The sequence below is a fragment of the Solanum dulcamara genome, chromosome 3 (genome assembly GCF_947179165.1).
Source record: "Solanum dulcamara chromosome 3, daSolDulc1.2, whole genome shotgun sequence".
Lineage (NCBI taxonomy): Eukaryota > Viridiplantae > Streptophyta > Magnoliopsida > Solanales > Solanaceae > Solanum > Solanum dulcamara.
This window is the reverse complement of record NC_077239.1, coordinates 5715420-5731784: the sequence shown is the minus strand read 5'-3', so window position 1 is coordinate 5731784 and position 16365 is coordinate 5715420. Positions and strand designations below refer to the sequence as shown.

General features: G+C 32.1%; 1 protein-coding gene across 2 annotated transcripts; it reads right to left on the bottom strand.

Moving 5' to 3' along the window:
* Positions 1 to 552: 552 nt before the first annotated feature.
* LOC129882288 (uracil phosphoribosyltransferase) lies at positions 553 to 5929 on the bottom strand. 2 transcript variants are annotated; one of them, XM_055956523.1, is made up of 12 exons: positions 5602 to 5929; positions 5254 to 5343; positions 4820 to 4898; positions 3957 to 4015; positions 3634 to 3711; positions 3325 to 3406; positions 2937 to 2985; positions 2680 to 2741; positions 1603 to 1670; positions 1123 to 1178; positions 998 to 1045; positions 553 to 902 (listed from the first exon to the last, which is right to left on the bottom strand). In XM_055956523.1, exons 1-12 carry the CDS (start codon positions 5740 to 5742, stop codon positions 851 to 853), a joined length of 864 nt encoding a protein of 287 aa, XP_055812498.1. In that variant the 5' UTR covers positions 5743 to 5929; the 3' UTR covers positions 553 to 850. The 2 variants fall into 2 exon arrangements, with proteins under 2 accessions (XP_055812498.1, XP_055812499.1); XM_055956524.1 differs by having other exon boundaries at positions 5254 to 5337.
* Positions 5930 to 16365: the final 10436 nt, after the last annotated feature.

Genomic DNA, 16365 nt, shown 5'->3' with positions numbered 1-16365 from the left:
ATTATGAAAAATTTTTAAAAAATATTTATAAATTACATTTTAATAAATATTTTTATGTATAACATAATTAAGTAGTATATCTATAATTGGGTCGATTTGGATTCGGTTTGACTTTTTTTAGTTAAAACCAAACCAACCCTATAATGGTCGGATTTTTTTTTCAAACACCAAACCAAGTCAAACCAAACCACTAGTCGGATTTTTTTTTCTGATTTGGTTCGATTTGTCGGTTTGATGCGGTTTATCGATTTGCCCTATATGGCATATTTCATCATGACTAAATGCTCCACGAGAAACAACTAAGCACCAAGCAAATTAAATTGTCGCTTAGAGGTCATGACAATCGAAAATTACAAAACAGAAACAAATTTAGACCTGCGAGATTGAAGTTAAAAATTGCGATTTTGAGTATACATGTAAAATTTGCTACCTGGTGCAATTCCTACCTACCAAATCAATCTTGTATCTCAGAAATTAATTCGGTCTATAATCCCATAAGTTGGATCTGGAAAGGGTAAATTCTCGGCTTGAGACAGAAACACAACAGCACTGTTGAAAAATGATGAGATGGCCAAAAAAAATTGGCGTTTTTCATTTCATTTCAAGCTATTTCGCACTTCTTCAAAATTCTCTACCCATTACACGAACTTTAGGAATTGAAACAGACATTGGGAAAGAACTTTAGAAGGCATGTACAAGGGTCCAAAATTGGGAAACAATGAAATGGTGGAAAACAAGATAAGCAACATGGGGGATCAATGCCCAACTCGCGCCATCACAAGCCGTGTTTCACTTCTATAAAGAATGATAGATATGGCAAGAAATTTCCATCAGCTGATTCACATTTACTTCATGTGCCAAAGCTACGGTCTCCAGCATCTCCCAATCCGGGGATAATAAACCTGAAAATTATAGAGCAGAAAACAGTAATGGCATGATGCAGGCATGCTATTTTAGAGAAGTGAGCAAGGTAAAAGATTGTTCAACGACTGGTTACCCTTTCTCATTAACAGTTGGGTCAAGTATTCCAGCGTATACATGTAATCTGGATAACCAAGAAACGACAGTTAATAAAATCTACTGAAATGACAGATATAAACTTTGAGTTGTTAAACTAGTTACCGTGGAAACTTCTCACTGAGCTTTGTGAGAGCAGGGGGAGCAGCCACTGCACATACCTGAAAGATGCAAGTCATGTAATCAGCGAGTTGAAAACATAAACATAACTAGAGAAATCAAAAATTCAAAACTAACACTCACTGAAAGGCTGATTTGTTATGGATCTATTTATCAATCTACAATTTTATCATGTGAACATCAATCCCATATATGGGATTGACATAGCATGTTCATTCAGAGAATTAGCAGTTCAGTATGTATCGAGTATTGAAAAGTATATTAGCGACCTAAACTCATAGAGTTAATCCATCGTTTTACACATGTTTCAAGATGAGGTTTTCTGAAAATGTTTGTAGCAAATTCTAGAACTGCTTGACAGACCAAAGAAGGGGCCATCACAACTGAGTATTTAAACATGCAAGGTTTGCAGTAAAATATCAGTCACAGGGCAAATAAACATAAAAGAATATGTTAGGAACCTACCACTTTAATATGACTATTGTCAACCCCACGTTCCTTTATTAGGTCAATAGCTGCAACTATTGTACCGCCTAGGAAGATGCAGAAAATCCAGTCAGATGAGAAAACAAATCGGGTGAAAATTACTTTAAAAGCATAAGACTTGTCGATTTATAGCTACTACCATGAGATTATACATGTGTCTGTCCGTACATTCTACAAGATACACACATTAAACTACACAAACTGAAGAAGGAAAAAACAAATGTTTGCCACAAAAAGATAGACCAAGTCCAGTAGCAATTAATCTGGACTACTTGGAGAGGATTTCCAGGGGAAGTACTTCCTTCACAAGACAAACAATGAATGTGCATAGCCTTGAATACTTACAAGGACGAAGGTTGTTGCACCCTCTATGCAATCTTCACAACTAGCTCTGATTAGAGAATCTAGAGCTCCAACTCATAACTAGGGAAGGAGAGGAAAATTGGTTATGGTGTATTACTTCAGCAGAATTGCTGAACACATCATCTACTGGAATAATTAAAGAGTGTCTGTTATAAGAAACTAAGTGGCTCTACTCCAACAAATACTGCACAAATTAAAGCCCACGAGGATGGAGCCTATAATTGTTTATAGATTCAGCTTCATTGCATTTCAGCAATTTGGCAGTGCAAGACAGAAAACAATTCAGAGAATGAGATACCAATATAACTGGAATAGAGCAAGCATAGTTCAGGACAAGAAGTGTTGAATAAAGTTTTGACCCAAGTCTTATGATTATGCATGAACTGAAAATATATGCCTAACCTAATAGTTATTTTTTTTTTGAGAAGGAAACCTAACAGTTATTTGTTATGTTAAAAAAAGTGCTTGGCTGATTTTACATCCCTACATAGAATCAAGGGGACAAATTTATGTTGTGAGATGGAGATAAGGGAGCATCTATCCTATTTGTCAAAATTCTGCAATGCTCAACCCAGACATTGTTTTGGACAAGTAACTACTGTAAAATCTTGATGAAAATAGATAACTGATTTATGGATGACGAGTTCCATAAATAAGAAAATTACAGAAATATAAGGGGGAAAGTATTGGTACCAGTTGCCAGCATTGGATCCACGACAATCACACGAGAACCTTCAGGAAATTTATCAGGCAACCTAGACGAACAGAGTTACAGAGTTTACCCCCAAGTTCGGTGGCCGAAAGATACAAGATAATCCAAGATCAAATAAGAAAAGAAACGGAGCAACAATGTGTACTTATTGTACGAAAGCACATCATATGTCATACAGAAACCTAGTGCCACGGGATACTATAGTAAGCAACAGTCCAGCTTCAACAAAGATACTTACTTGTTCAAGTATACAAAGGGCTGAAGTGTTTCTTCGTTTCTGCTTACTCCTTAATTTGAGAATGAAAAGAAGAATTAAAATCATGAGAAAATGGAAAAAGAACACAAAAAGAACAAAGTGCAGTACTACATTTGGAACTTAGATTGACATAGTTTTAAACGTGGTTGAAAATGAAACTCTGTTTTGAATTGTAGGGATGCAAATAAGTGAGTGTTATCATGTACATGACACTTGTATGAACTATGAAGCAGTAGACTTTTACGCCATTATAAGTACTATCACCTAATTTATCTATAATTTGTACTCTGATGGATACCCACACCAACAGGTTAGTAAAATAAGAGATTCTAGTTTCGGATGATAAAAGGTGATCATAACTTGTCCTTACCCAAATGATATGTTTTTGTTGCTGGCAAAACTGATGATGCATGCTCTGCAAGAGCCAGACCAGCTCTCAAGATGGGAACAATCTGTAAAGCAAGGAATTAGGTGTATGAATGACCATGACATATCTTCATATCTTTTACGAAAGATTGCTTATCACAAATATATGATAAAAACTACAACCACCAGAGTAGTTTGGTCATTAGGTTCCCTTAAAGAAACCAAAATTGATAACCAGGCCAGAGAAGAAAGAGTCAAATAGAAAGCAATAGCTGAATTTTTGGTACAAAGATGGAGAATATTGAAAGCTTACTGCAATAGGTTCCCTTGGATCAACGAATTCCACAGATGCAATACCCATTGGTGACTGGATCTCTCCTGCTATGGTAGGCTGCAATGATGACGATAAGTATTTAAGCCAACATTTGCCAAGGAAGATTGTTCACAAAACCATTGGCATCGATATGGCTTATAGATAAGGGTGGTTTTGTTTTACTTCAATTGCATAAACATCAGAACAAAATGAAAGTCATTTTCAACTTGAATATCCAACTTTGCAACATTTAATGAATTTATACTCTAACGCTAATAGAGTTTTTCATACATAACAACAAAATAAACACTATCACAACTCACCAACCAATCTCTTGAAGCTTCATACATAAGCAATCTACCAAGCTCAGCCATAGCATTCTCTACAAGGAAAACAGACAATCGATATATACTTTATGAAAAAGACAGCCAAATCTATATCATACATGCAAAATGGATTGAAGATGAGTATTATCTAATTAGACATTTTAAACAGCAAAGAGAATAATTGGAATCTGTCTATATGGACATAGTACATATTAATGTGATTTGACAAAGCCTAGAGATTCTCAGGTCCTAAACATGCTTTGACTAAAGTCATATCGCTAGGTGCTTCTCTAGCTCCATATAATTAGTTGATTTTGTTTGTGATTGAAGATAGCTAACAAAGTGAAAAGTAAGTTCTACGCAATTGTTGTGAGACCAGCAATGTAATATAAGAGCGAACTATTCAGTCTTTAAGGCCCGATAAGCTGCAAGACAAGTGAATTATAAATGTAGATATTATGATGGATGTACCGTCACACAATATTAGACAATATTAGAAATGGTGCATCCGACAAAAGGTGCAAGTACCACACATAAAGGACAAGCTTGAGATTGTTTGGACATGTCAAGCAACACCACAAAATATACTTATTGGTAGGCGCAACACTATGTCGACTGAAGGTACCAAAATGAGATGAGGTAGACCCAAAATTACGTCTCACATTTAGGAATCAAAAGGTCCAACTTGATATTTCCAGTACATAAAAGACGAGAAATTCAGTAACAGACTCAGAGTTCACCCCTCACAGATTATCTTTCTTCATGTCCAGTTCAGTACAATTTCTAACAAACAAAAGTTAATTTAAGCAGTATAATTTCTTGAGTGAAACAATAACATCAGTTAGAAAATCTTCACATACTGAAAACGGGGCAAGGCGTCTGCTCATTTCGAAGAACCGAAACCCAGTGCTTAATCAGAGGATGTGGCGGAACAAACACCTATATAATAACCAAAAATATTAATTAACTAACATTTCAACACAACCAATTCAATTAAATAACTTCAGTACTTATTTGTTTACTAAGAAAACCATTTTTTTCCATCATCAGAAAGAGTTAAAAGAAAATCCAAAACAAAAGATTCCCATAAAATTCCTTAAAAAGAGAATCCCGGTACACTAAGCTCTGGCTATGTGCGGAGTGCCAGAGTCCATGGAAGGGCCGGAGCACAAGACACTATTGTACACTGTTTCCACAGCTCGAAGCCGGTGATCACATGAAGCCAAAATTACCACTTACACCAAAATCCATATTTCTAAACAACCAAACAAAGCATTAAAAGAGTGAACTTTACCAGCATTCTATCACCAGAAATCACTTTGTTCTCCGCCGCCATTGAACAAACCACACTCTTCCTTCGAGTATGAAAATTACAACCCTGCAACTAAAAAATCACAAAAACATAAAACCCAATATTATAAATTAACCACACATAATCCCAAGATTACATGAATTCTTGATTTGTCATAATCTGATATTTTGTGCAAAATCATAAATGCACTAAAAATTAGTAGCAAAAAAAGGAAAACCCATAAAAGGGTATCTATATAAGCCATAAACATATTCATCGAATATAGTGCATATCAATAAATTATATACAAAAGGGGCTTAATGGGTTGTTAAATGGGGTTCATTAAAGTACCTTTTTGTAATGAAAATTCAGTGTGGGGAGATTTTGCCGATAGTATGAAGCGGCGGCGGAGGAGGAGGGCTGTAGAGTGAGAGGGGGGTCAGGGGGTAGACGTGGGTGGGGGTGGGTATAAATAAGGGAGTGGCACGCCATTGGTAAAAAAAAAAAAGTTGTAAAGAGAAGAATCGTAGCTGGATTGGGTATCAAAATGCTGATTCTTCGGGACTGGTGAAGAAGGGTTCTACAGAAATTATGGTGGTTTTACTGCAATTTTGTTTTAGCAATAGAGAAATTTGAGGTTTGCCTATATTCTATCTCTTTCATCATCAATCTTATTTTTTGTGGGATCATATTAGATTTGTTGTTGTTCGTCAAAATTACTTCATCAATTTGGAAGATTGTTAGTATTGTTTCACAATTAATCATATTATAAGTATTTTATCATTTTGATGGATAGAATTACATGATACATGTTGCTAGTGGGAAGTGATACATATTGTTAGTGGAAAGTGATGATAGTCATCTTATGAAATTAATTGAGTTGCACATAAATTGATTCAAACGGTACAATTATAAGAAAAATAAATAAATAAATAAATATAATGTTTAGATAGGTTATATCGTTTTTCGTTGTTACTTAATATCACACATCAATAATTTAAAAAATAAACTTACAAAAAAAGTAAAATATAAGGTAAAACTATTATAAAAGAATAAGATAAAGAATAAAATAAGATTATTAAATAACAAGTAAAAATAAAATACGAAGAAAAAATTAAGATAACAATAAGACTTTTTGTCGTTAACTAATGATTGATTTAACAATATGATATAATAAATTGTAAATAACAAGCAAGCAAATATTATATTTAAACTAAAATTATAATACAATACAGTATATTTAAGATCTGCATATATATATTTCACCATTTCAAGATCTCACTTTATAGAATTACATTGTGTAGAAACTTTAGTTATCTCTAATACTTCTTTTCTTCTCAAAATAAATATCGTTTTAACTATTTATGTTCACTAAAAAAAATACATGTTTTAAAATAATGAATAAGGTGTGGATGTTCATGGGACTCACTCACCTTTTACTCTGCCCAATTACCTACCTTCCTTTGTCTTTTCTTTTATCCAATTACTTACTTTCCTTTGTTGACCAAATAACCCTTGATTCTTTGGCAATAAATAGTCATTCATTCGCAGAAATGTACAGAAAATATATAGAAATAAATAGTGAAAAAATAGCATATAATTCTCTCTCTTTGTGATTATTAATTTTAGTTTGTCTCTTTTCTCATTTATTTTATAACAATACAAGATATATAATTTACTATTATTATGACATTTCAATATTCATAAAATATTACATCATTCTACAAAATCAAAAATGTGCTGCATGTTGAGGATATTGAAGTGTTGTCATTGTGCATCATTTGTTTTGTCTATTGATGACATTATATACCCTTTTTACTCTCATTAGTGCTCGTTTGTTTTTAGTAATTTTTGTAATTTCTGTTAACAGGCAAGTGGTTGTCCACTTGATAATTTTTTTTTATTGTAAAATAAAGTCCACTGCCATTTAATTAATTTCTCCACTTGTTTTTTTAATCATTATTTTGGCTATAAACATAGCCCAAAGATGCAATGTAAAGAAGTGCATATACACATGAAAAATATACTTACCTCCTATGTTGTCTCCTTTCTTCTCCTTATTCCCTCCGTCTTATTTTGGTAAATTTAGTTTATATTATAACACGTTATCAGCACGAAGTTTTGGCTAATTTTTTTCAAGGTAACAAAAAGTGGTAAGAGTTTTATTTAATTTTATTTTCATAAAATGACAAATATTTCAAAACTTGAATTTGTGGCTCTGGACATTTCTGGAAAAGGCTATTTATCATGGGCACTTGATGTCGAAATTCATTTAGAATCAATGGATCTGGCAGACACCATTAAAGATGACAATACGGCATCCAATCAAGACCTTGCTAAAGCCATGATATTTCTCCGCCACCATCTTGACGAGGGGCTAAAATTATAATATCTCACATTAAAAACCCCTTAAATTGTGGAAAAATTTAAAAGAAAGATATGACCACCTGAAGTTGGTCGTGCTTCTACAGGCTCGTCATTATTGGCTAAATCTAAGATTAATGGATTTCAAAAATATAACTGAATATAATTTTGCTCTGTTTAGAATTATAACTCAGTTAAATTTATGCGGAGAAGAAATCACTGAGCAGAATAAACTGGAAAAAACATACTCCACATTTTCACCCACGAATATGCTTCTGCAGCAGCAATATCGCGAAAAAAAATTTAAAAATATTCTGAATTACTATCTCATCTTTTGATTGCTGAACACCACAATGAATTATTAATAAAAAATCATGATAGTCGGCCCGTTGGTTCTTTGTCATTTCCTGAAGTGAATCAGGCAAAATATAACCAACGAAAAAGAGGTCATGGCCCCAGTCGTGGTCGTGATCGTGGTCAAAGAAGAAATTTTAATCATGATACTCGGCTGACACCGAGAAATAATCAGCAATATAAAAAGAATAGTGAAAAGCTTGAAGTTTTATCCAAGAAAAATTCAGAAAGCATATGTCATAGATGTGGAGGTGTGGAGCACTGGTGGCGGACTTGCCGATCATCAAAGCGCCTTGTTCAGCTATATCAGGCATCCTTGAAAAGGGCAGAAAATAATTTAGAGACAAACTTTATCTCTGAAGATAATATAGAGCCTACGCACCTTGATATAGCTGACTTCTTTAATTTTCCAGATGACAATATGAATATTGATAATACTAGTAATATGTAATTTTCTTTTATTTATCTGTACTAAATACTATGTTTGTATTTTTCAATTCGAGTAAAATTTGTGTAATGAATCATGTATTAATTATAATATTCACTTTTTTTTCCTTTTTGAAGAAGAATATGGATATGCCTCATATTTTATTTGGATCAATGATCAATCACGAGGATATTTGTGTAATTGATAGTGGAACAACTCATGCTATATTTAAAGACGAGAATATTTTTTTCAACCTACTTAGAAGAAAAGCAAATGTTATTACAATTTCTGGTAATTCAAAAATGATAGAAGGCTTCGGAAGAACTATTATAATTCTGCATAAGGGGACAAAAGTTATTATAGAAAATGCACTATTTTCTTCTAAATTTCCAAAAAACTTGTTAAGTTTGAAAGATATCCGCAGAAATGGATATCATGTTGAGTCTCTAAATAAAATGGATATTGAATATCTTGGTATAACCAAGAGTATCTCAGGCCAGAAATATATTTTGAAAAAATTACCAACTTTGTCCTCTGACCTATATTATGCAAAAATTAGTGCAATTGAAGCACATATGATCGTAAACCAGAAGTTTACTGATCTAAATACATCTGTGCTATGGCATTATCGAATAGGTCATCCTGGATCAATAATAATGAGACGAATTCTTGAAAATTCAATTGGACATCCGTTAAAGAACCAAAAGATTCTTACAAATGATGAATTTTCATGTGTTACTTGTTATCAAGGCAAATTAATTGCCAGATCATCGATCCTGAAGGTTGGCATCGAATCTCCTGACTTTTTAGAGCATATACATGAAGATATATGTGGACTTATTCATCCTCCTAGTGGATTGTTTAGATATTTTATGGTCCTAATAGATGCATCATCTAGATGGTCTCATGTGTACCTATTATCATCTCGCAACCTGGCATTTGCGAAGTTGTTAGCACAAATAATAAGATTGAGAGCGCAATTCCAAAATTATCCAATTAAGGTCATTCGCCTTGATAATATTGGAGAATTTACATCCCAAGCATTTAATGATTATTGCTTATCAATTGAGATAAAAATTGAACATCATGTTGCTCATGTTCATACTCAAAATGGCCTTGCAGAGTTATTTGTAAAGCGCCTACAATTGATAGAAAGACCTCTATTAATGAAAACAAAATTGTCAATTACTGTTTGGGGTCATGCTATCTTACATGCAGCAGCACTTGTAAGTCTCAGACCGACACATTATAATAAATACTCTCTGTCATAATTAGTATTTGGTCATGAACCAAATATAGCCCATTTAAGAATTTTTGATTATGCAGTATACGTGCCTGTAGCACTACCACAACATACAAAAATGGGCCCTCAATGAAGGTTGGACATCTATGTTGGGTTTGACTCACCCTCCTTAATTCGATACCTTGAACCGTTGACTAGAGACTTATTCACTACTCGATTTGCAAATTGTCAGTTTGATGAAATAATTTTCCCACCATTAGGGAGAGAAAAAAAAGAACCCGAAAAAAACAAAGAACTTGCGTGAAAAGTTTTATCATTATCACATTTTGATCCACTTACCCGCACATGTGAATAGGAGGTCCAGAAGATCATCCACTTACAGAAAATAGCAAATCAAATGCCAGATGCATTTACTGATTTGAAACGGATAACTAAGTCACATATCCCTGCAGTGAATGTGCTTATCCGGATTGATGTCCCAAAGGGACCATCTACAAGTATTATAGCTTCTGAATCTCAAACACTCCAGAAGCGTGGTAGACCATTGGGATCAAAGGATAAAAATCCTAGAAAGAGAAGTGTGAGAAATAATAAAAATGATACTACATAAGAATCTCCTGAAGAAGGTCAAGATTTGAGGACTCCTGATATTCCTAAAGAAATCAGTGAGCCCGAGACTCAAGTAAATGAAGAACTTTCAATAAGTTCTATTAGTGATGAGATAAATCTAGATCGATCAAAAATTACGGTGGATAATATTTTTACATATAATGTTGCTATTAACCTCATGCAAGATAGTGAAAGTCTTGAGCCTAAATCCGTCGATGAATGTCAACATAGATGTGATTTGCCAGAATGGCAAAAGGAAATTCAATCAGAATTAGAATCACTTGCTAAACGTGAGGTTTTTGGACCTGTAGTCCAAACCCCTGAAGGTGTGAAACCAGTTAGCTATAAATGGATTTTTGTGCGAAAACAAAATAAGATAAATGAAAATGTAAGATACAAGACATGCCTTGTTGCACAAGGATTCTCTCAAAGACCCGGGGTCAACTATGAAGAAACATATTCACCTGTTATGGATGGAATAACATTTCGATATCTCATTAATTTAGCTGTACATAAAAATCTTGATATACATCTAATGGATGTAATTACAACTTACCTTTATGGTTCACTTGATAATGAAAATCTCAGAAGGATTAAAATTGCCTGAAGCATATAATAAGTCTCGGGAGATGTACTCAATGAAACTGCAGAGATCATTATATGATTTGAAACAATCAGGGCGCATGTGGTATAATCGTCTAAGTGAGTACTTAATAAATGAAGGCTATATTAAGGATGTTATTTGTCCATGTGTTTTTATTAAGAAAACGGAATCAGAGTTTGTTATACTCGTCATTTATGTTGATGACATAAATCTCATTGGAACCCCTGAAGAGGTCCAAAAGGCGATTGAGTATCTAAAAAAAGAATTTGAGATGAAAGACCTTGAAAAGACAAAACTTTGTCTAGGTCTGCAAATTGAACATTTAGCAGACGGGTTTTTTGTCCATCAATCTGCCTACACTGAGAAAATCTTAAAAATATTTTACTTGGATAAAGCACATCCATTAAGTACTCCAATGGTTGTTCGATCACTTGAAGTGGAAAAAGATCAATTTCGACCTCCAGAAGAGGATGAAGAAATTCTTGATCCTGAAGTACCATATTTCAGTGCTATTGGTGCACTTATGTACCTTGGTAACGCAATCAGGCCTGATATAACATTCTCTGTTAATTTGTTGGCAAGGTATAGTTCATCCCTAACGCAAAAGTATTGGAATGGTGTCAAATATATTTTGCGATACTTGAAGGGTACTATAGATATGGGTTTGTTTTATACTAACAAAGGTTGCGCAGACCTTATTGGTTATGCAGATGCAGGTTATTTATCAGACCCACATAAAGCTCGATCTCAGACGGGCTATCTGTTTACACACGGAGGAACTGCTATATCATGGCGATCTACAAAGCAGTCTATTATTGCTACTTCTTCAAATCATGCAGAAATAATAGCAATTCATGAAGCAAGTAGAAAATGTGTGTAGTCGAGATCGATGATACAGTTCATTAAAGAAAGATATGGCCTAGAAAATGATGTCAAAGTACCCACAGTTATATTCAAAGACAATGTCGCGTGCATAACTCAATTGAAAGGTGGCTTCATAAAAGGAGACAGAACGAAACATATTTCACCAAAATTATTCTTCACACATGATCTACAGAAAAATGGTGATATTGATGTACAACAAGTTCGTTTAAGTGATAATCTTGCAGATTTATTCACAAATGCATTACCAACGTCAACTTTTGAGAAGCTAAGACATAAGATTGGAATGCGCCGTCTCCAAAGTATCAAATGAAGCTTTCATCAAGGGGAGTAAAATACGCGCTGCACTCTTTTTTTCCTTAACCAAAGTTTTGTCCCACTGAATTTTTTCTGGTAAGGTTTTTAATGAGGCAGCACTCAAGGCGTATTAACAGATATGTGTGCTCTTTTTCTTAACTAGGCTTTTTCCCATTAAGTTTTTTCTAGTAAGGTTTTAATGAGACATATTTCACGTGGACATCCAAGGGGGAGTGTTAACAGGCAAGTGGTTGTCCACTTGATAATTTTTTTTATTGTAAAATAAAGTCCGTTGCCATTTAATTAATTTCTCCACTTGTTTCTTTAATCATTTCTTTGGCTATAAATATAGCCCAAAGATGCAATGTAAAGAAGTGCAGATACACACGAAAAAACATACTTACCTCCTCTGTTGTCTCCTTTCTTCTCCTTATTCCCTCCGTCTTATTTTGATAAATTTAGTTTATATTATAACAATTTCTAAATTTTATATTTGTCTATTATTATATCTCATTATACCTTGTAATTCATGTAATCTCTAGGTCATTCATTTATCTATATTATTACCCTATATTTTTCCTATTCATTATAAGAAAGACTTTCTTACCTATAAATAATGGTGATTTTACATTATTTAGTGTACGAGAGAAGTATGAAAAAAAATGTGAAAAAATATTGTAGCGTGTATTGAAGTTAGTGTCGTGAAAGAGAGAGTTGAGACAAAAAAAATATTTTTTGTCTTCAACTAATTTAAATTAATATACGAAAGATAGTGATTTTACATGAAGGAATATGCTCTAATGGTGGAGCTTTGGACTCTTCAACTAACTCGGAGTTGTTTGAGTTGTACGACGTTGTTGGGCAGTTGTATTTTGGAGGGGACAAGTCAAGAGTATTAATGTTGGATTGGTGTAGATTATGGCACGATGGGCTTAAATCTCCTTAAAGAGAGCGAAATTTTCTCGTTTCAGCTTAATATATTTTTTTATTTTATTTTTCAAATGTAATTTATTTGAATTGTGATATATACACCAACATTTACTATGTTACTTCTATTTGTTAGATGTTTCTTGAGAATTCAACATTATTAAAAATAAATTATCTTTTATGAAAGAATATAATTGAAAATAATTACTTCACCCGTCTCATATTACTTGTTCACTTTTCATTTTACATTGTTTCTAAGAAAATATAAATAAGATGAATAATGGAGTGGCACAATGCATATGAATAGACACCGAAAGATAAGTGAACAAATAATTTAAGATAATTATTTATAGTAATGTGGACAATTAATATGGTATAGAAAAATACTAATTTCTCTAATTTTTTTAAATAATACTTATTTTGAAATATTTTTTTATGAAGACTTATTTTGAAACGGATGAAATATTTATTCAGTGTAGAAAAAAAATACTCACTCATCTCTTTATCTCTTTTTTTTCTTTAAAATTCTCTTATAGGATTTTTGACCCCCATCACTTATCAATACTATATTGTTTCTGTCTCTAAGAAAAATCATCGACTTCTTACATTGAAGTTGAACTCCCCAACTTTCTTAAATCGATTTTTAAAGCTGAGCTTAGTTTAATTTTTACTTGTATTACACAGGGGCAACTCAATAATATCCGTAGTCTAAAGCAAAATTTTAATGAGAGACCTTAATTTTTTTATAAAAAAATTATATATTTTTTATTTAAAATCTATTTTTCTAGCTTTTTGAGATGCAAAGTTGTGAATAATTATTTTATAATTAGTTTCTCCTAATAATTCTTTTTTAATTGATAATATACCTAATCTATTTAATTTCTCTTGAGACATTGTTGATCTTAAGTAACTCTTCCTATATAAATTTATTTTTATCTTTTTATCAAAAAAGTAACTAATATTTTCAAAGCAAAAAAATGTACTATGTTTGTTAAAAAGAGGCCCCAAAATAGCTGTTGTTTCTCCAGCTTTACCCAATAGCCGCCTCTGGTATTACAACAAGTTAATTATTCTTCATAATAAAAAAATTCTATTTAAACACAGTGGAATTTGTTGGAATAAATAAATTTTGTCTAAAAAATTATTAATCAATCACGAAGTTGAAGTCGAGCGAGCGACGACGACGGCGCGAGGGGACACCATCTACTTAACTCTTTAAGAGCTAAAGAAAGTGTTTTTTTATATAAGGACAAAACTTTTCCTTTTTTTTATTTTTCCTTCACTTGGTTTTCCCACATTTCCCAATTCTTATTTTTCATTCACACCACACTTAAACCCAACAATATACACCAACATTTACTAAGTTACTATTATTTGTTAGATGTTTCTTGAGAATTAAACATTATTAAAAAAATATTTTTTAATAAAAGGGTATAATTAAAAATAATTACTTCATCTATCTCATATTATTTGTTTACTTTTCATTTTACATTGTTTTAAAGAAAATATAAATAAGATGGATAATGGAGTGGCACAATGCATGTTGACACCCAATTTTGATCATCCACAACGCAAATTAGCTATCGAGTTTTTTTGAATTCGAACATTTTGAAATAATTAGCTTTTATAAAAAATAAAAATATTTTCATATTATTCTTAACTATTTTTATCTTTTTATAAATTTTAGTATAATATACATATTTCTATATAACTATATATTTGATTAATATTTATGTGGTTATTCGAAAATCACCTCAAAAGATTTTATTTTTTACTAAATACAATGTTAGTTAGATTAGTTTAATTATAGTTTGCATTTTTGAAAATTTTAGTTTTTTCTAAAATAAAAAATAAAATAAAATTCAAACTCCCACATCAAAAATTGTATGAAAATTTGAAGTTTTTGGAGCCTATATAAAGGCTCATATTCTTATTAAGAAGAGAAAAGAAGTGGAGGTTTTTTAGCCACAAGTTAGAAATTTTCTTAATTTGGCTAGGATTTTTGGACTCTTGTCCCCAGCCTAAAAGTTGTGAAAATTTCTAGCTTTCAATCTATATTTTTTCTTCAAGGAAAATAGGAGATTGAAGTCAAAATTTAGGTTAAGAACAGTGTTCTTATAACATCGAACCCACGAAGGTTCAAGTCTAAATTTTTAATCTTTTATTTTATCTTTTTTGTATATTGGAGTTCCATCAAGCTCTTGGATGGTGGTGAATGTCTTTCGCTCATCGTCTTCCATCTCGTGGCTCGGAAAGAGGTAAAAAAAATTCTCACCTTTATTTTACTTCATGTTTTATATTTAGTTGATTCATAGTCTTATTTTTTTTTAGTTAGTATGTATTAAGAATAATTATATTAATGATATAAATTTGTTATAGTTAGCATGTGTTAAGATTAATTAGCTAGCATATGTTAGGATTAATTCATGAAAGGACTTAGTTTTGTTCATTATTTTTTAAAGTAGTTTTCCTTGACAATATAGATTTTCATGTTTTTAATTTCTTCTTTTAACATGACTTAGATAATAAAATATGCTTAAAGTTGTTATTTAATTAGAAATTTCATGGCCTAATTGATTTAATTCTTTCTTTAAAATTAAGTTAGTTAGCATGTTGTTAGTCACTTCTAGGTTCCCCATCAATTTAATACCTTAACGTATCATGATATATTCATTTGTTTAGTTTAAAATGACGTAGATGCTTCTGTAATTTTATTTTGGTGCATGTGATACAATTCGAGTTTATCTTTGGACTCCATCCTTGCATATCGTTGAGTTTTGAGTTTTCCATCATCTTGCTCATATTGTTGAAAAGTTGATACATGGAAAGGAAGGTAATATTCATGATTTAAATATTGATATTGGGTTGTATACATGAAATACATGCGGAAAATAATATTGTATACACTGTATATAGTGTATATACAGTCTTATATATAGTGATATACAGTAATATACAGGGAATAAACACTGTATACAGTGTATATACAGTCTTATATATAATGATATATAGTGATATACAATATATGCAGGGAACAAACACGGTATACAATGTATAATAGTGATATATAGTGATATACAACATATACAGGGAACAAATATGTGGCATACGGTGTGTATATAATTTGATATACCGAAATAATATTGTATACACTATATATAGTGTATATACAGTCCGATATATAGTGTATATATAACTGTGATATACTGTGGAATTATGCTTAAGGCCCAAAATGCAGAAGGCCCAACAGCTTAGTCCAGACGTACAGAAACTAAGTGTCGGGCCATATTTTCATGTGTTATTTATTGTATTTATATTGATTCGGGTTGTAATAATTTATTTACTTATGTTATTTATGTTTACTTAGATATTAATTTTAATTTGTTTTAACTTAATTAGATTCTCCTA